The 21,618-nt window shown below is 36.7% G+C and overlaps 1 protein-coding gene across 1 annotated transcript in view; it reads right to left on the minus strand.

Annotated features, from left to right (window-relative positions):
- Gclm (Glutamate-cysteine ligase modifier subunit) overlaps nt 1-21,618 on the minus strand; it is a 78,216-nt gene that overhangs the window by 14,300 nt on the left and 42,298 nt on the right. Inside the window, exons 5-6 of the mRNA XM_090396586.1 lie at nt 18,078-18,280; nt 2,301-2,415 (exon numbers count right to left, since the gene is read on the minus strand). Coding sequence (XP_090252712.1) covers nt 2,301-2,415; nt 18,078-18,280 — 318 coding nt within the window. The remainder of the gene's footprint in view (nt 1-2,300; nt 2,416-18,077; nt 18,281-21,618) is intronic.

Genomic DNA, 21,618 nt, shown 5'->3' on the forward strand with positions numbered 1-21,618 from the left:
TGGCTCCATTGTATCATCTCCTACAGACCAATCTCCTGGCCTCACACTTTGCTTCCAGTGCATGCATAATTGACAATGGCAAATGTCCCCCCCAACCATTCCAGATGCCCACCATATCCTTTTGCCAGAAAGAGATCAGCAAATACTGTCAAAATTAGACACAAAAAGTCTCCTGGCCCTGATGGCATTCCTCCAATTGTCCTGAAGGTTTGCGCACCAGAACTGTCTCCAGTCCTATGTCGCTTATATATACTGTCTTACTCCACTGGTATCTATCCCACAGCCTGGAAATTGGCCTATATTCAATCCATCCCCCAAAAGGATGACAAGTCACTGCCATCCAACTACCGCTCCATCTTGCTCACCTCAATCCTATCTAAAGTAATGGAAAAAATCATCAATCCCAACTCCTACACTACCCTGAAGCTACCTGTCTAATAAACGACCGCCGGTATGGGTTCCGTCGCTGCTGATCAACAGGAGATCTGCACCCATATGTCACCCATCTCTGGTAAAATGCCATGAGAAGTTTGGCAAATCACAAGCAGTCAGACTTGATATTTTCAAGGCGTTTGACTGGGTCTGGCACAAAGGCTTACTAAGCAAACTGCCATCATTTGGTCCATCTCAAGACCTCTGTAATTGGATTGCCAGCTTTCTGTCTGGATGCTCCCTATGTGTGGTGGTCGATGGCTCCTTATCCTTCTCATCACTCAACTAATGCTGGAGTTCTTCAAGGTTCTGTCCTCTCACCAACCCTCCTATATATATATCAATGACCTACTTCAGCTAATCTCCAACTCAGTACATAGTTTTGCAGATGACAACACATTGCACTCCTTCCTTTCTTTTGATAAACCTTACTCCACACAACTCACCTCAACCTTCAGAACAGCAACCACCACTGCTTCAATTCAGACCTCCAAGCCATCCTCCAATGGGGTTCAGATAACCCAATCAATTTTAATGCAAATAAAACCCATTACCGTCTCATTTCTCATAAAAAAAGAACCAGTTTCTCCCAGTATTATTTTTGATAATACCCAAATTTCCAGACAATCTGAGATTTCTCTTCTTGGAATTACCCTGATATCAAGCCTCTCCTGGCATAAACACACAACCATTGCATACTCGGCTTCTAAAAAACTAGGATTTCTCTTTCGCTCAAGATGTTACTTCACCCATGAATAGCTATTAACCTTAGACAAATCACAAATCTGTCCAACCATCAAATACTGCTCCCACATATGGGGTGGAGCCCCAAAAAACTCCCTCAAATTGCTTGACTCCATACAGAGGAGAGCAATCAGCCTTATTAATGACCCATCTCTTACCAACCCCCCTACTTTCACACAGGTGATCAGTCTCTGCACTATGTGTCTTCTACAAATATTTCCATGGAAAATGTTCATCCGAAATAGCATCAATAATTCCCCCACTTAGTTCTAAGCTCATTGGAACACGTACAGCTGCTGCTCAACATCCCTACACAGTGCACCTTGAAACCCGCAGAACAAATTTCTTCTCCTTCGTCCCTGCAACTGCCATACTATGGAACAGCCTTCCCCTTGATGTGTTCCCTAGGGAATACAATCTAGTCATTCAAATCTATTGTGAACAAGTACTTTCTTTTCCAACCCATACATAATACTAATGTATTGATATAATAGGTTGATCTACCAACCTCTCGTGTATGGGCTCAATATAAAAAAAAATGTCTAGGAAAAAAGCAAAAGCAGAAAAGAAAACAAGGACTCTGAACTAGGCGTTAAGAACATAATTGAAGATTAAAAAAATTGCATACATTAAATGGCTAACCTCAAGAAAACTGGAAGACAAAATAGAAGATAAGAGCAATAGCAAAAAGAGAGAGAAAAAACGTCACAGAAAAAATTAGGAGAAATGTAAAGGTAGAATATGAAGGCAACACAATGAGGAAATGAAATTTTGAGCTAAAGCAGATTTAAGGTGCAATAACCTTTGACAGGAGATATCATACTTGACAAAAGTGCATATTCACCTCCTTCTTACAGAAGAAAATTAAATGACAATGTAATATTGGCTTATTTATTTAACATCTCATTTAATGTGTCCTAAAAAGCTTACTGAGACATTTAAAAAAAATTCTGGCAACATGGTAAGAATAATTTCCTATTCTGAAACTCCTTTCAATTGTTAACTTAGTCTCATTCATAATTTTAACTTACAAAGATGAAATGTGCTCATGAGAGAAAAAAATTATTAACAGACTAACTATTTCCATCATTTTCCTTCATTCATAATCTTGAATATTTACTTACCTTTAGGATCGATATGGGTAAGTAGTTGAATATCATTATCTTTGGCAAAGGCAGTCATTTCTACTGGCATAATACAACATGATTCCAGATTCACCTGATTAATACCAGGTTTTATCTACAAAAGATAAATCATCAAAATAAAATGGCAATTATGATAACTTTGCAGAGATTTTATAACTCTCAATTATATTATATAACTAATAAAACCAATATAATCGTTATTTTATATGCAAAAAGGAATTTATTAATGGTATTTTTAATTAAAAAAATTAGGAGGGAACTTGGAGCAGTGCCATGGCCTAAGAAACTGAATGGAATGCATGTCATTATTGCATGGGGAAGTGGTCAAGAATTGTTTGAGCTAGGTGGTATCAGAGTGCAGGAGTACCGAGGATCAGGAGGACAAACCGAATAGCGATAAAGTGGATGACATGACTAGCAATACAAAACAGGAACGGCAAAACAAAAAAAGGACTGTAGAAGGATATATATATATATATATTATTATTTCGGGCGACTCCAGGGAGTTCTTAGACTCATCGAGGGAGGCCCTAAACATCATGTCCACACAACTATACGACATTCTCACAGTATCTATCATACCTTGCCTTGAACTCGCTCACCGTCATAGCACCCACAACAGACTCTGGCAGCTTATTCCACTCATTTACCACTCTAAAAGTATAGAACCCAGCTCTAACACCCCTGCTAACCACGCTCTTGCCCAGCTTCCATAGGTGTCCCCTAGTTCTCCCACCGCCAGTCCTGATCTCAAAAATATCCTCTGAATTAATCCCATAGAATCCTTTTAGCAATTTGAATGTCTCAATCATATCTCCCCTTTTCCGCCTATCAACTAGTATCTGCAACCCACAAATCTTCAACCTGTTCTCATATGGTTCATTCCATAGACCTGCTATCATCTTAGTCACTCCTCTCTGGATCCTCTCCACCTCCTCCCCATCAAGAAGGAACCGAGGTGACCAAATCTGGGCAGAGTAGTTGAGATGAGGTCTTATCAAGGCTCGGTACAGAGGTACAATAACTTGCATGTCTCTGCTCGTCAAGGTGTTTTTCAATAACCAAGTGAGTTGATGAGCTGATTTAGCTACTTTTGCAATGTGCCCCCTAAACTTCATCTCCCTATCCACCCAACACTCCAAAGTCCCTGGCCTCATCAATCTCCTAGAGTACAGTTCCACCAATGTGGTATACTGCTGCTAATCTTTTCACCCCAAAATGCATAACCTTACATTTTGTCACATTAAATTAACATCCATTCTCCTCAGCCCAGAACTCCAATCTATCCAAATCATCCCGCAAGATTTTGACATCTTCTACATTCACTATTGCCCTACCCAACTTTGCATCATCAGCGAACAAATGAACTGTTCCTCTTAGATCCTTCCCTATATCGTTAACGAACAAATTGAAAAATGATGGTCCAAGAACAGAACCCTGCGGCACACCACTAGTCACAGGCCGTCTTTTGGACTATACTCCTAAATAAACTACTCTCTGATATCTCTCCATCAACCACCGACCTATCCATCTCACCAATCCTATATCCATTCCCATATGTTGCAGTTTATGGATTAGAATTCCATGTGGCATCCTGTCAAAGTCCTTAGCCAGGTCCAGCCGTCACTGTGTTATAAAACTTGAGCAAGTTACTAAGGAATGATCTACCCTTCACAAAGTCATGCTGTCCCCCATACAGTATCTCATTTTCATCAATCTATTCCTGTATTTTTCCCTTGACTACTTTCTCCAGGACCTTGACAACGACTCCTGATATGCTGATCAGTCAGTAATTTGCAACAGTAGTCTTGGATCCTCCTTTATGCAGTGGAACTATTTTCCCCTCTTTCCACACCTTCGGGACTAAATCAGACCCGAGACTCACATTAAACAACATGGTCAAGGGCACTGATAATTCTTTAGCCGCTTCACACAAGACCCGTGCCAGTATACCATCCAATCCCGCAGATGTATTCACATTAAGGTTCTGTAATAGACTATCCACCTCCACTTCATTCATCACAATTCCCATATAAACTAATGGTGCCTTCATTCTTTCAATGTCACCACCTGGATGATAGACTCTTGCAAAGTGCTCACTCAGTAATTCCACAATATCGACTGATTCAGTGACCTCCTTACCATCGGCATTCCTTAAAATCATTCTGCTGTGTACAGTTTTTTTTTTTTGCTTGTAGCATATTGAAAGAACTGTTTGGGATTCTCTTTAGCTTGCATAGCTAGTTTCCTTTCATAATCGGCATCATTTATCTCTCATTCTTCTTCTTAAACATTACATTTAAAATGAATGTCTCCATAGCTGCTTCTTTCTTAAATGACAGATTTCACATAATTTTGTATGGCCGTGTAAGCCAAACAAAGCTCAATATATCATGGCTTTTTTTCAGGAAGAAGACAGACAACCTGGTAACAACATTTAAATTCAGAATACAAGAATGAGTTATACAGCATGCGTATAATGTTAAGTTTATAAAGAAAATTTTAAAAATAATAAATAAACAAAAATATGAAAAATTATAAACAATTAACAACAATCACTTAACAAAACTTAGTACAGTCTGTCTGATTAAGATTAGGATGGTGGCGTAAGGCTTCACAGTGTAGTGTGACATCTTGGTATTATGGTTCCAGTGAGCTCTGTCTATTATCAGTGACATGAGAATTAGCAAGGCCTGAATCTTAAGAATTCAAAAATCTTATATAATCTTGATATTCTTCAATTCTAATAGTAGCAGAACAGCCAGTCTATCCAAAGTAGCAAAGATGACAATAAAAAGGTATTTAATAAACACCAGGCAAGGATAATGGTGATAACGTATCTTTGATAGGTGGTAAGAAAGATGACAACTTCTATTTCTCCTCAACCTCGCATTTGGCTACATGTTATATATGACATCTTTGCAATCTGGTCTTGCTCTGAAACAGAACTACTTCAGTTTCTGGATAAAATTACCTCTTTATATACTCACATCAAGTTCACTATTGAACGAGAATCTAAAAACAATCTTTCCATTTTGGATACTTTAATACATCATAACTCTGCTGATAATGCTGAATTTTCTGTTTATATGCTGATATATCAGAGCATCTTCACATCATCATCCTTCACAAAAAAAAAAAAAAAAATAAGTATTATCAAAAGTCTTTATACCAAGCATGCACAATTTGTTCTTCTGAGTCTCTTCTATTAAATAAAACTTACTGTATTACATAACAGATACAGCATTTTCTGTATCAAGATCTTGATAGAGAAAATATTTGATAATTATCATCCCTCTTCCAGATTGCAATCTGATGTTAAAAGGATCAGCATACCTATTCTTAAAAGAACATCTAAATAAATAGTAAGGACCTGTCGCAGATATAATTTGTATACTACCTTCAAACCTAGCTGGGAAGTTGTCATCTTTCTTATCACCTAACAAAGATACATTATCAACTTTATTCTTGCATGGTGTTTATCAAATATCCTGTATTGTCATGTTTGCAATTTGAATGGACTGGCTTTTGCAAGTCTGGTTTTGCTACTATTTGAACTGCAGAACATCAAGATTATGAGATTTTGGGATTCTGAAGGTTCAGCCTTTGCTTCTCGTGTCACTGACACTAGACACAAAATTCACTGGAACCATACCAGTGAATTACTACACTAGGTTCAAATTTGATTGTCTATTTTTTTGAATCGTGCAGCCCTATGCCACTGCCCTAATCTTAATCAGATAGACTGTATACCTATTTCTAAGTTTTGGGAATTTTGAAAGTTTATTTTTCACTTGGTTAGAGTATAATAAATTTAGTTTAATCTTTTATCCAAGTGTGAGCAAACAAAGTTTGCACCTGAAAGTATCTTCAGGACTGGGGTAAGGTGGTACAGCACCAGAGCACTCCTTGCAAAGGTGGAGCAAGCTACCAACACTCCAATCTCAGTAACCCCCATAATGCAAAACACATCTCCTTGCAGATATGTCTAATATTATGCATTAAGGGAAGGGCCACAACCCAGACTAGTTTCGACCTTTATTGAGGTCTCTTCACTGGGAGCCAGGCCCAGAGGTGGAGATACCAGGAAGAAGCAATAGCGAGGTCATCTTTACCTATAGGAGTTGCCAAAAGGTGTGCCACCTTTTTATTAAATTATTCTGGATTTAGAGAAGGTGTTATACTACTTACCCCGGTCCTGAAGATATTTTCAGGCACAAACTTTGTTTGCTCACACTTGGATAAAGGATTAAACTGAATTTATTATACTCTAACCAAGTGAAAAATAAACTTTCAACATCTTTCTCTAAATCCAGAGTAATTTTTTAAAAAAGGGTGGCACACCATTTGGGAACTCCTATAGGTAGAGATGACCTGCTAATGCTTCTGCCTGGTATCTCCACTTGGGCCTGGCTCCCAGTGAAGAGACCTCAATAAAGGTTGAAACTAGTCTGGGTTGTGGCCCTTCCCTTAATGCAAGACACCTTTGCAAGGAGTACCCTGGTGCTGTACCACCTTACCCCAGTCGTGCCCTGGTGCTGTACCACCTTACCCCAGTCATGAAGATACTTTCAGGTGCAAACTTTGTTTGCTCACACTTGGATAAAGGATTAAACTAAATTTATTATATAAGTTTTGGGAAGTGATTGCTGTTAATTGTTTATAATTTTTTATATTTTTATTTATTACTTTTAAATTAATTATTTATTGATACATCTATTCCCATGTCTCTGAACTCGAATAGTTTTTCCTCCTACTGGACAACTATGACCGAGACACGTGATTGATATTAGAGAGGAAAGAGAAAACACATGTAACAGAAAACATATTTAGTTTTTGTCTTGTGTATGTGTGTGCAGCTATCATTAAAAAAGTATGTGTAATGTGTATGTCTCTATTAAACAACTATCAACATGCTTTACAACTGATCCCAAAATGCTTTTGCTTATACTTCGCACATCCCATAAAATGTTGTTGCAAACTTACAGCGCATTAATATCAGTGCGATGGATGGGACCACCATTTTGCATGTCTCAGAGCAAAATTTCTGGATTAATAATCCAGAAACTCTGCTACTAAAACTGCACCTATAAACCAAACAAAGTCACCTGCTTTCTTTTCATTAAATCACTAAAATAACACAACTGAAAACAATCTCATAAAGCCTAAACAAACCTTCATTATTGCTGAGACCATACATTGCCATCATTTTCAGAATGAGATGATACCTGTGGCAGCTGGTGACAATAGAAACAGGTGGGGCCAGGGGCCAAAAACAACTTAATTTTTTTTATATTTAATATAGTGGTTCTATTATTGATTTATAGTTATTATTTCTATTACAATAATGTTTAGTCAGACTCCACTGATGCATTGAGCTATTAATTTTTTTTTAAATTGGAAAAACGAGAAACGTTTTTCCAATAAACTATCGATTTTTTTCATAGTTAAAATATATTGTTTATGGACATAATAAAATTTAAACTCTAAAATAAATTATAACAAAAAACGACAACAATAATAAACACTAAAAACAATACAACAGAAAAACAACAACGAGAATAAATAACAACAAAATGAAAGAATCGCATGCTACTTATGTACAAACGTAGTGATTGGGCCAGACTAAACAGGCCCCAAGATAAGTGTTGCGCCTGGTAAACAAACATGATTGCTACTGCAAGTATCTCATACATGCCCTGTGTTCTGCACGTATAAAATAGGGCCGGCCGTGGTTGGCCCCAGAGACCGTACTAAGTCGCATTATACAATATTGCCGCAAAACTGTACAGAATTTTTTTATTAAACAATAAAACAGATCAACAACGAGAATAAATAATAAGACAATGAAAGAATTGTGGGCTATTTACATAGAAACGCAGTGATTGGGCCAGACTAAACGGGCCCTACAATAAGCGTTGTGCCAGGTAAACAAACATTATTGCTAGTGCACGTGGTTCACAATCAGAGAATTGCGCGCTATGTACGTACATGCAACACAGTGACTGGGCCAGACTAAACTGGCCCCAAGATAAGCATTGCGCTGGTAAACAAATACAATCGCTAGTGTACATGCTCATATATGCCCTATGTTCTAGATGTATAAAACACAGCCAACCATGGCTGGCCACAGAGACCGTACTAAGTCTCATTATGCAATATTGCCACAAAATACTACCGTATTTTTTTTTATTAATCAATAAAACGTGTTGGAAATAGATCAAAAAATAATAATTACAAGAAACATTTTTTAAAACTACAATTATTGGGCTACTTATACAAATATAGGTGGAGCCTGGCCCCTATAGACGAGCTGCCCCTGGATGCCACAACAGGTATAAAGTTGCATAATAAAACAGAATTAAGTGCTTCTTCTGTTACGACCATTAAGAATTAAAGAAATCCCAGTTTCCTTTCCCATCTCAACACTAAAAGAGCAAAACTCAAAGTAGACTACTTTCAAAAAACAGTGAAGTAATCTATTCGTGATATCATCAAATTCCTGCACATGTACCCTCAAGGAGTGTACAGGATATGATAGTACAACATGAAAAACATTACATTATTACTAACTTCCTATCTACAATTTTCCTCCAAATCAGTCTGTTACTTGTCAAGACTCCAACATTATCAGATCTTATATTTCTATCGTCTAAGGCACTTTGTATTGTATCAATCCACCTATATCTTGGTCTTCCACTGGGTCGTTTTGCTGCCAACCTGACAGAAAACACTTGTTTTGCTAATCTTTCTTTGCCCATTCTGTTTAAATGACCATACCACTTGAGATTAGCTCCGCTAATGCATTCCTGGATGTTGACAATGTCAAGTTCTTTCCTAATATCCTCGTTTTTAACATGATATTGCCATTGATGCTATCTGTTCATGCCTATAATCTTTCTCAGGACTCTCATATCTGCGGTCTCTAGTCTTTGGTCAAGTGTTTTACTTCTGACCCAGCTCTCAGATTCATAAGTTAAAACTAGTTTGAGCACTGTCTTGTATATACAGCTAATTTGGTGTTCCGACTAATTTCTCTCTTATTCCACATGAATTTATTCAATTGACTTCCTGCCATGCCAACTTTGCTGATTCTGTTGTCTATTTCTATATTTAATTTACCATCTTCACTAAAAATCGTGCCTAAGTAGCTGAAATGTTTCACTTGTTCCACAGGTTCACCATTCACAACACAGTTGACATTTTCAATGATTCTGTCTATTTTCATTGTGTTTGTCTTTTTATTGTTGACCTTCATACCATATCGATTACAACAGCTATTCAATTTAGTTCAGAGAATCTTGCAGTTTTGTAGCGGATTTATTTAGAAGAATAACATCATCCGCATAAAGCAAAGAGCTGACGTTAACATCTCCAATTTTGATATCATGTTTAATACCACTTTCCTTCATAATGTGATCCATATAGATAATGAATAACAGAGGGGAAAATGTACATCCTTGTCTCACACCAGATTTAACATTAAACCATCTTCCTGTCCTTCCTTCACTTCTAACTGCTGACTTACAACTCAAATAAAGACCAAGTATTGCTTGATATAATGCCCCATTGACACCTTATAACTGTAGCATATTGAATAGCTTCTCTCTTGGCACCTTGTCATATGCCTTTTCCAAATCGACAAAACTTAGATCTCTGTTATATTCCCATGGTTTCTCGACTATTTGTCGTAAAGTGAAGATTTGATCCTGACAGCCTCTGTTTGGCCTGAATCCAGCTTGTTCTTCACCAAGCTTTTCTTCAACAATTCTTCTCTACCGTTTCTCAAGTATACTTGCATAGATCTTGCCAGGAACACTCAGTAGGGAAATACCTCTGTAATTCTCACATTCAGTTTTATTTCCTTTTTATATATGGGTACTATTAGAGCTCTACTTCAATCATCGGGAATTCGTCCCTCTGTCCAGGCATTCTGCACTATGCAGTGCAGCCACTGTAAGACTCTTATACCACCATACTTCAGCATTTCTGGTCAAATATCATCTACTCCTGCTGCCTTTCCACATTTCAAACCTGTGATGGCTTTTTCTACTTCAAATATGGATATGTATTTCTGACTGCATACCTGGTCAGTGTTTTTTACCACTGTGCTGTCATCACTGCTTGTTTCATTTAGCAGCTTTTCAAAGTAATTACTCCATACTTCAAGGATATCTTTTTCTCCCGTTTTCATGTCACCTTTATCATCTCTAACTCCTTTTACAGTACTCTTTCCTGCATTCCTAAGCTTCAACAACCTCCAGAATATTTTGCCACCTTCTTGATATTTATTTTCTATATTCTTGCCAAAGTCCTCCCATGACTTTTGTTTAGTTAGTTTTACACATTGTTTGGCATTCTTGCATTTGTCTCTGTATTCTCTCAGAGCACAAGCTGACTTATTTGACAGGAACTTTTGATATGCTTTCTTCTTTTCCTTCGCTGCCTCTTTAACTTCCTGTGTCCACCAGGGAGTTCTGATTTTTTTATCCTTGCAGAATCAATCAATGTTTTCTTCAGAGTTTGCCACTGAATCTCCAAGGTTTGATTCCTGTTCTCAAACTCTTTCATTTTTTCTTCAATAATCTTTGTGTATTTTAGTCTATAGTTCACATCTGAGAGCTGCTCAACTTTTATTCGCTTTAAAACTTTCTTACATGTCATTCTTTTCAATATGAAATTCAATTTTATCCTGCTCAAGACTAAACAGTGATCAGTTCCAATTTCAAATCCTCTGTACACTCTGGTGTCCTGTACCAGGGAGAAAACATCACTATCAACAATAACATAGTCAATGAGACTTTTCTTATTCCTTGCTTCTTCTCTCCATGTGAATTTGTGCACAATTTTATGTTGGAATATGGTGTTAGCAATAACCAGTCCATGTCCTGAGCAGAAATCCAACAGATATTTGTCATTATTTTAGCTTTGCTCTTTTCTCCAAATTTTCCCAAAATATTTTTGTATGTCTGACAATCATTTCCTACTCTGCTATTTAGATCCCCAACAAGGACCAACTTTTCCTTTTTCATTGTGTCAGTTGCTTTTTCTAAAGCTTCAAAAAATTCCTCCACTTCTACCTTAGTAGAACCTTCTGTGGAACCATAGGCACAAATAAGTCTCATTGTCCAGTTCCCCATTCTCATATTTGCCCACATTACTCTACTTGAGACTGACTGCCATTCAAGAAGATTAGCCTCGTATTTTGTGTTGAATACTATGGCTACTCCTTCTTTTCCTTGATTGTCATTGCCTGAATATAACATTTTGTATTTATTGCTCAGAAAGATCTCACCAGTTTTGGTCTTTTTTGTTTCAGTCACCCCTATTATGTCGATCTGGTACTTATCTAATTCCTCAGCTAGCTCCATTTTTTTGCCATTCAGTCTTCTTATGTTGATAGTACCGATCTTTAACTCTGGTGATGTTCAGTTGGGGTTTGTTTTCAGATTTGTTCCAGTAGCTGACTTTTCGCTGTTCGCCCTGGTTCCCTGGCAAAAACAACGGGGGCCTTGTTTAACCGGGTGACACCCCAGCCGGCATGAAATTTTGTCATGTCGTACCATGATTTTCTTTTTATTTTGGTTTAACCAATAAGAATACAATTTGGTCGGCTAAATCCCAAATTGCCAGCCCATCCTCATTCGTTCAGTATCCAAGTAGATATCCAACAGGGTGCACCAAGAAAAGGTGAGGATTGGACATTAGGTCAGAAGCCCTGGTCGGTTCTCCGCATTCCTTTAAAGGCTATGTGGAGGTCTCCTCTCAGTTATACAGCTTTGACCCTTAAGCACCCCTTATAAGTATTCAAAACAGAGCAAGGAGAAACTGCAAATTTCAAATCCTCACTACTTTTAATTTCAATTTACCTTATAAGGACATCATATATCTTATCCTCTATATATGATACTTCCAAGGTAAAATACAAAAAAATTGTATGTATATATTAAGAATATATATACATACAATTTATATATATATCAAAATTCCTCCAGTATTGTCAGATCTTATATTCTGATCTCCTAAGATATTTCTATCTGCATCAATCCACCTAGATCTCAATCTGCCCTTAGATCTTTTCCTGGCATGAAACAACTTGCTTTTTGCTAACCTTTCCTTTCCTATTGTGTTAAAGTGACCATACGAACTTATATTAGCGCTGCTAACATGAATGTTAACAATCAATGTCAGTATCTTCATTTTCAATATGATTCTGCCAGTATTGATGATGATAATGCAGAAGTTTTGCATATTTAACTTAAAGTATAACCAAGTGAAAAAACTTTCAACATTTATCTCTAATCCAAAGTATTTCAATAAGGTGTTACATCTTTTGATGTCTTGTGTATATATACAGTCATCCACTTGACTTCCGTCCATTCGAAGTTACATCCGTGATCCCATAAGGGAATAAATAACATTTTCAACTATTACTTTTGAATAAGATGCAAGCAAGCGTAAAGTAAAAAGGTTTCTATTTAGCAACAATGCATCATGTGCAGTGGCAAAAGCACATTTAGCAGCATCCTCCTTCGGAAGTCAGCACGTCTTCAAAAGTTCCTATGTTGATTTTATGGTTGAGATATAGGTTATTTATGTATTTATTGTTAAATATTTTGCAATATTTTGTGTATGGCCCATACAAGCCCAATTAAAAAACCTATGAAGAATCACAGAAGAAGAGGCGAGCAACTGATCTTGAAATAAAGTTGCAAGTTATAAAGTAACATGAAGCTGGTAAGCCCATCAATGTGATTGCACATGACTTCGGATGGTCTCATTCTACAGTGACTTCCATTCTGAAAAAAATGACAAAATCGTAGAGGCTGTGAAAGGGTCTGCTTCCATTAAATCGACGATAGCGACAAAGCAATGACAAGGTCCTACTGGTGATATGGAAAAGCTACTTGCATCATGGATAGAGGACCTGAACCAAAATCGTACTCCTTAGCACTATGACCATAACTGCTAAGGCACTAAGTCTCTTCAACATGTTGAAGGAGAAATCAGAGCCCGATTACAATTATGAAATCAATGCTGATTCATGGGATTCAAGCACCGTTTTATGCTGCATAATAGGAAAATGTATAGTGAATCTGCAAGTGCCGATGATGACTGCCAAGCAGTTTGTGGAGAAATTAGATAAAATTATTATGGAGGAAAATATTTAATATGGATGAGCCTTCCCCTGCTTTGGAAAAAAATGCACGAGCAGACATTCATCCACAAAAAGCTTAAATCTATGCCTGGTTTCAAAGCTCTTAAAGACCGTATTACGATTCTGTTAGGGGGTAATGTGGCTGAATATAAACTGAATACATTTGTAATATGGCACAGTGAGAATCCATGAGTCTTCAAAAACATTAGGAAGCATACTCTTCCACTTCATTATCGGAGCAATAAGAAGTCGTAGATGACTCAAAAATTGTTTTCCAGATGACTTAAACAACTGTTATGCAAGTGAAATGGAAAGCTATTGTGTGAAATAAAATGTAAAATTTTATTAATTCTAGATAATGATCCAGGTTGTCTGTCTTATATTGGTAATCTTCACCAAGTTCAAGGTCACGTTTCTCCCCCCAAACACTACTTCATTGATCCAACTGATGGATCAGGGAGTTCTTGCAGTGTTTAAGGCTTATTTATCTACAGAGAACTTTTTCACAAGCCATTTCTGCCACTGAAGGAAATGACCAGACTCATGCATTTCTGGAAAGTATTCAATATTTATCATGCTATTAAAATATTACTGTAGTTTGGGACAAAGTGATCTCTCAATGCATGAGTGGCATATGGAAACTGAGTGAAGTAATAGTGGACCTAGCAAACAATCTGAATCTCAAAGTGAATGATGGCAACATAATTCAACTCATAGAAAGTGCCCTTGAAGAATTGACGAACGAAAATTGGTCAAACTGGAGGAACAATGTGTTGCAGAAGAGGAAGAACGAGAAAAGGAATAGGGAAAAGAGAAACAAGAAGAGGTAGTTAAACAATTCACATTGAAGGGGTCTTGCAGAAATGTTCTCTGCAGTTAGTAATGTTCTCAAAATGGTGGAAGACATGAACCCCAATGTTGAACTACTTATTAGTAGAAAGGAAAGTACATGATGTGTTTGCTTGCTGTAAACAAATTTATAATGAAAAGAAGAGGAATAAGCAAACCATATTGGAGATTTTAATAATATAAAAAAAAAAAAGTTACACCAGAAGAGTCGAAGCCTAGTTCTTCACATAGGGAAGGTAATGAAGATGCGATTGTGAAGGAAGATTTGGGTGATTATCTCCTGTTTTATAGTGGCAGTAACGCACAGTACAGTTGTATGAAGTTTAAAAATTAAAATGAGAGTATACCAATTACTGTTAAGTCCCTAACCCCTATAACTCTGTTGATTTAATGTATTGACTTACGTCCTGCTGGATGGAGCGGAACCCCGACATAAGTCAAGGGATGACTGTGTATATATATATATATTTAAAAAAAAAAAATGAATGACTAGAAACCGAGAAAAATTAAAACAAAGTTTAATAGCACAACTAGTTTCAATTTGTATTAGCCGTCTTCAGATGCACATTAAAAAAGAAATAACCAGTAAAACATAGAAGAAATAATTTTAAACATCACAGAAAGTTAGTGTATACATATTCAATGTTGACATGTTGAAGTCTGCACATTTAAAACTTTCTCTCGGTGGCTTCACTGTTGGACATATGCATGCGTATAGCATCTCACGAACACCAGTATTTGATCGCAGCACAATGACAGTCTGAAATTGTAACTCAGGTTGTTGTTGAGATGTGTGTGTGTGTGGGGGGGGGGGGGGGGGTTTGAGAATGATTTCTTTTGATTCTCTTTCTTTCTAATTCATCATGGCAACGGAAAATGTTATTAGACTTGTCCCATAGAACTGTATGGCTAGGGTTTTCTTCATTAGAATCAACCGAGAACAGAACACAGCACTGGCTCACGTTCTCCTGTAATTGACGTCTCTCATATGTTCTTCAATGCATAACTTGATCGATTTCTCTGTTTTGCCAAAGTATGGTATATCACAGTTGCACCAAATCTGGTAAACACTGGGATATTTAAGGTTGTAATATCTAGGTTTCGGACAGCTCACTAAGGAGCAAATTTTCGGAAGAGGAGTAAATAAAGTTCTTATATTGTATTTCTTAAGAACCTTGACCAATTTGGGTGAGATAGAGCTTATGTATGGTATAGAAATATTACCTCTCACCCTGCTGGTCTCTTCATTATTGCGTGTGGGTGGATTTAATAGTAATTTGTCAATTGTTTCTTGTGAATAACCATTTAGTTGAAAAGTAGACCTGAGAAAATTCAATTTTTTATTAAGTTCTATCTCATCATCAAGAAAAGAGCGAGCATGATGTCCTAGTGTAGAAATGATTCCAAACTTCTGAGTAGGACAATTCTCACTCCCATAAGTTTCCAACTGTCACTACCTAGAGATTGTTCAATTTCCTGAGATAACGTGGTTTTTTTTACTAAATAAAAAACCAGAGTGCGTTTTTAGTATCAAATATCCTCACAGCAAGAAGATCTAACTTTGCTCTATAGTAAATCCTTCTATATATATATATATATATATTTTTTTTTTTTTTTTGTGTGTGTGTGTGTTAATCCCACACATGAAAGGTCACAAGACCTATAACACTACAGTGCAATGTGTGGGCAAGTGATTAAAGAGACAAATGTAGCTTGTTGACATGTTTCTTAAAGAGTGGGAGGTGTACTGAGTGGAAAAACAGTATGGGTAGGGAGGTGTAAAACTCGACGTAGCTTAGAAATACCAAAGCGCTTTACATCGATTTTAACAGAGTTCAAGTCTGATGAGAATGTTACAAAAATAACCTTGTTTGTCTATATGTTTTATGCTAAATATTACTGTAAATAACTCTATGGGAATTGATTATATTTACTGTTTTATTTAAAGTTTCTAGAATGTCAAAAACAAAGGCAATGCTTTGCCATCGGAACTTTGTATAATAGCTATGTATAAGAGTACAAGAAAGTTGTTTACAATTAAGTGTGTGAGAAATTGTTTGCAAGCTCTGCGCATGACCACCTTCAAAGTTAGTATCAAAAAGATCTGCTAGTTTCAGAGAAGTTTCTGCTGCCCAACAAGACAAAGAAAAATAGAGTGCATGGAGGAGAAAAAAGAACGGGTTGGCCTTAACAAAAGGATGAAGGAGAACTGCCAATTTCTTCGGGGTTTACAACCCTTGGTGCAAGGTCCCAAGAAGGTGAAAATAAAAGGGGACTGAGCCGAACATTGTGAAGAGAGTCCAGGTCCAGTTGCCGACAGAGGAGAGCCGAGATCTAGTTGCTGAGAGAGCAGAGGCAAGGTCCAGTTACCGAAGCAGTGTTACCGAAGGTAGCCAGAGGCAGTTGGACCCAGAGGACTAGACTTTATGGTGAACCCATGCCAGAGGGAAAAAATGGGAGAACAGTCGATGCCGAGTGCACCGGGAAGTCGACCGAAGCAAAAAGCCACAGAGCGATCTTCAAGCCTGTATGCTGAAACTTCTTGCCTAAACTTTTGAGTACCAGGAAGATTGCAGTTCAAGACCCGCCAATATTTCGACAAAGCACCCCCCCTGAAACAAGACTCTCTGGAAAGAAACCTATGGCCTGAGATGAAAGAAAAACCATAGAGACTTTGATGCGGGACTTTTGGAAGGTGTCGTGATAAAGAGCCTCTGTCAGTGTGTTACATCCTTTTTTATTATTATTATTGTTCCGGGCAACTCCAATGTACATTCTTTTTGCAATCTAAGAGATATGTCATAGACCGTCTGTAAGAGATAGTAATAAGAAATATCTATAAGAGAATACTCTAATTTGTTGTTAACTGGAATATAAATTGTAAGATAACTTGCCATAGCTAGCTAATCTCTTTAAGAGTAAATTAGTCTCGGCAATTTGATTTTTTTAAGCAGAAATGTAACAGAGTAATTACACTGTATAGTCATTTAATATTGAAAAGAGAAAGTTTGTTTCTTTATAACAAAAGTATATAAGGATAGGTAGAGGGAGAGTAACTTCCCTATCACTTGTTTAATGTACTTTGTTTTTTTTAATGTAAATAAATATGTTTTAATTATATGTCAATAGAGTACCACCTGATTGTTTATTTTACAATGCACTGTTCCTAAATAAACGCAAACTTAAGAGCGGGAAACCAAGTAAGATAGCTGAAGAGTATAGTTAAGTGCAAATAGACCACGACTGCTTGTGTAAAGTTTTACTGAAGGAATTTGTGTTAGAGAAAGAGAGAGAGAAATCAACTGGCCGTATTACTGAGTTTTATACCAATTAAAAGATACTGGTGATGCAGTCTTATCAAATAAATTCTCTAGTATCCGTAGGCATAAAACTCTTAGTGCGAAAGGTAGATAAACTAAGTATGCAATAGTAAGATGGAATAGTGAGAATAAGAAAGGAATATATAAAAATATTAATAATAACGGTGGCTCATAAATAGCAATAGCAAGTAATAGCACACAGTTTACACAGGCAGATTATTCCAAAGGATAGAGGTGGATGGAATGAAGTTGATGAGAGGGTAGTTCGGTGTGTTCAAAGCTGGACAATGCATGGGTGTTGGCTGCTCTAGTTCTTCTATGGTTAGAAGAAAATGGTAGCAGTCAATTCAGAAGATAAACAAAAATAGAAAACGAAATATTTCATAAAATAAAGAAACAAAATAACAGCTGGTATACGTTTAATTTTACCTCTGCCCATTGAAAGAGATCCTGAAGCTGACCAGTGTCTAAGTCACTAACTCCTATTGTAACAACTTGATTATCCTGTACTAAGCATTCCATGGATTTCCACAAGGGCTTTATATCTTCTAAAGTTAATTTTTCAGGTGGAGTGGGCGAGGGGAATGAAACAATTAATGAATCTATTCCAGTGACTTCTAGATGACTCATCACTGTAAAATAATTGTAAATATATAGTATCAAAGATAGGAACTCGATAAATATATAAAGGGTGTCCCAAAATTCACGCAAGATTTAAATTTAGCACCATTTGTGCAGTAAAGTGTTGCCAATGACAAAAAAAAGACAGAATGACAGCTGACAGTTCAGGGTTATTAAAAATGGAGCGCTACACGAAAGAACAACGCATTTTCATTGTTCAGCAATATTTTAAAAATAATGAAGGCTTGGCAGCTACAGTTCGCAATTTTCGTACAAAATATGGTCGGAATAGTGATTTAACTTCATCAACTGTGAAAAGATTAATTAAAAAATTCAAGGAAACTGGATCAATTAGTGATCTTATACACTCTGGCCATCCTTCAACAAGTCGTTCAACAGAAAACATCGAAGCAGTTCATGAGAGTGTTGCTGAGAGTCCAGGAACATCAATTCGGCACCGTGGTCTTGAATTGGGCATTTCGAGAAACTCTCTACAACGTATTCCCATGAAAGATTTGCATATTTATGCTTACAAAGTTCAAATGACTCAAGAACTGAAGCCTACTGACCACACACAGTGAAGAGAGTTCGTTGAATGGATTATGGAACAACAAGTGGATGCTTATTTTTCGAACAAAATCATCTTCAGCGATGAGGCTCATTTTCATCTTGATGGCTTCGTTAATCGACAAAATTGTCACATTTGGGGTCCAGAAAATCCACGAGTGATTGTTGAGAAACAAATGCATCCACAAAGTGTCACTGTTTGGTGCGGATTTTGGGCTGGAGGCATCATCGGTCCATTCTTCTTCGAAAATGCGGCTGGTAAGGCGATAACAGTTAATGGTGCTCACTATCGCAACATGATAATCCATTTTTTTGTGCTTAAATTGCAAGATATGGAAGTGGACGACATGTGGTTTCAACAAGACGGTGCCACATGCCATACAGCCTGAGAAACAATTCAATTGCTGCATGAGTCATTTCCTGGTCGTGTAATTTCCCGTTTTGGTGATCAGAATTGGCCGCCCAGATCATGTGATTTAATGCCATTGGACTTTTTTCTTTGGGTTTTTTTGAAGTCTAAGGTTTATGCCACCAAGTCCACGACCACCCACGCCTTGAAGGAGGAAATCGAGCGCTGTATCAATGAAATTCCGCCACATTTATGCAAAACGGTCATGGAAAATTTTGACAAAAGTGTGCGGATGTGCCAGCAAAGCCGTGGAGGCCATTTACCCGATATGATATAACCCTATACTGTATACTTTATGAATCAATAAGAAATTACAATTTTTAATTAAAAAAACCTGTGTTTTCTATCAAAATTACTTCTTGCATGAATTTTGGGACACCCTGCATATATACAGCAAATTTAAAAAGAGAACAGAGAGAATAACTTAATGACTTGATACCATAATTTCTAAATATAATACTTAATGTGCAAGTTAATGTCACATGACATTAATTTACTTTCTTTTCACTTCAGAATTAATCTTAACTTTCACTTAAAAAAGTATATCAATATTCTGTGTACATTCCACATAATGGCTACACTAATAATTACAAACTTATAATGTATATGAAATAACTGCCATGAAGAACTAAATTAGTATTAAAATCATCTAATACAATGCATAGATTGCATTGTATTTATCAACATTTTGATATCTTATCTTATATTCTTAAGAACAGCCAAACCTCTGAAGAAAGTTTTTGATGGTAGGAATTAGTACCCTACATAACCTGGCAATATTTTAACAAGCAAAGTCTAGTATTATTGTTTAGACTATAAGCTGATAATAATAATTATTATTATTACACCTGTCATGGAGTCAGCACTCATCACAGGAGGTTCATTCAAAATATCTATCATACTGAATCTAAAAATCCTTCACTCCCTGCATTAACATATTCTAGTAATGCATTCCATTCACTGACAATTAATGCTCCATATAAAAAATCTACTCATATCCCTCTTCACCACACTGTCACACAATTTCCAGGATGACCTCTGATTCCTGCCTTCTATTTTTTTTTTTCATAGTTCCCCTCTGGATTAATCCAATAAAATCCTCTCGCTAACTTAAACATCTCTATCTTATCACCTCTTTTCCTCCTATCCACCAAAATGTGCAATCCACATTTCCTCAACCTCTCTCCATAGCCAGAAATCCAAAGTGCTGATAATGTCTTAGTCACTCTTCTCTAGATCCCCCCCCCCCCCACACACACATGAAAGTGCAAACTTAATAAGTTTGCACCTTCATAGCAATGCAAGTAGTTGATGATGCTTGATATAGAAACATCTACATTTGAATCCTGCCTAAGGACATGAACATTTATATGTGCTTTTAAACAAAAGTGAGCTAACTGGTTTCATATAGAGGTGACAAGGTTTTTTTTCTCCTCCCTTTCCAGAAACTGGGGTTTTTCCATCAGCAAAGCAAACCAAACAGAAAGCATGCACTAAGAGATATTACTGACTATGGATATACTTACTGTCTTATCATAGCATAAGACCATGGTCTTCAAATTGAGGGGATGGTACAAAGCAATAATCAATATTATTGTTTATTTTTATTAAATATTTTACTGTCACTATGTTATAAATTCAAAAGGTGTAAGTTTTAAAATAAATATTAGTGTGCTATTCTATTTTTAGTTTGGCTTTAAGTATAATTGTGTATTATCAAAAAAACTAAAAACATCTTAGTTTTACTAGAATAAAATACATGTTAAGAAACTATACTTTAATATTGTTTATGAAAGCATAGAGCACAGGAATCGCTGTATCTTAGTCAGTTTCGACAAAGCCCTTTAGTTGCAAAGACTGGGTTTGAATCCTGTCCATAAAGGAACCTTTATCAATTTTTTTTTTTTTTTTTAATTACAGCTGAGTTAGCTGGTCTTAAGGCCATGGTGGAGGGTTTTTCTCCCAAAAATTTGGTTTTTCATCTCCCTAAACAGGAAACCAGCCCTGTGAAGACACTGGCATAAAATACTTACCCTTAAAGAGATGCAGCAGAGGAATGCCAAGCCAGCTGTAAATTAGAGGTGGGGGGGGGGGAACTGCTAGCATAAGGTAAGATTTATATAAACTAAGTTACCTGGCCATACACAAAGAAAAAGGAATTGGGATGAGTAATAAATACTCTATTATGAATTGTTTACAAATATTCAAATTGAATGTTAATGTCTTCTTCTTTCATCCCAACTTTCAGGCCATCTAATGTATATATTGTAAGTTAATTTGTGCGATAGGATTTACTATGAAAAACCGTGGAAATTAGTTGACCAAACATGGAACTTTTTGAAGTCCCTTCAAGCCTCCAATAAATGAATTTCA

The sequence above is a fragment of the Typopeltis vanoorti genome, chromosome 8 (assembly GCF_054136105.1).
Source record: "Typopeltis vanoorti isolate ZY-2024b chromosome 8, IOZ_Tvanoo_1.0, whole genome shotgun sequence".
NCBI classification, from domain to species: Eukaryota; Metazoa; Arthropoda; class Arachnida; order Uropygi; family Thelyphonidae; genus Typopeltis; species Typopeltis vanoorti.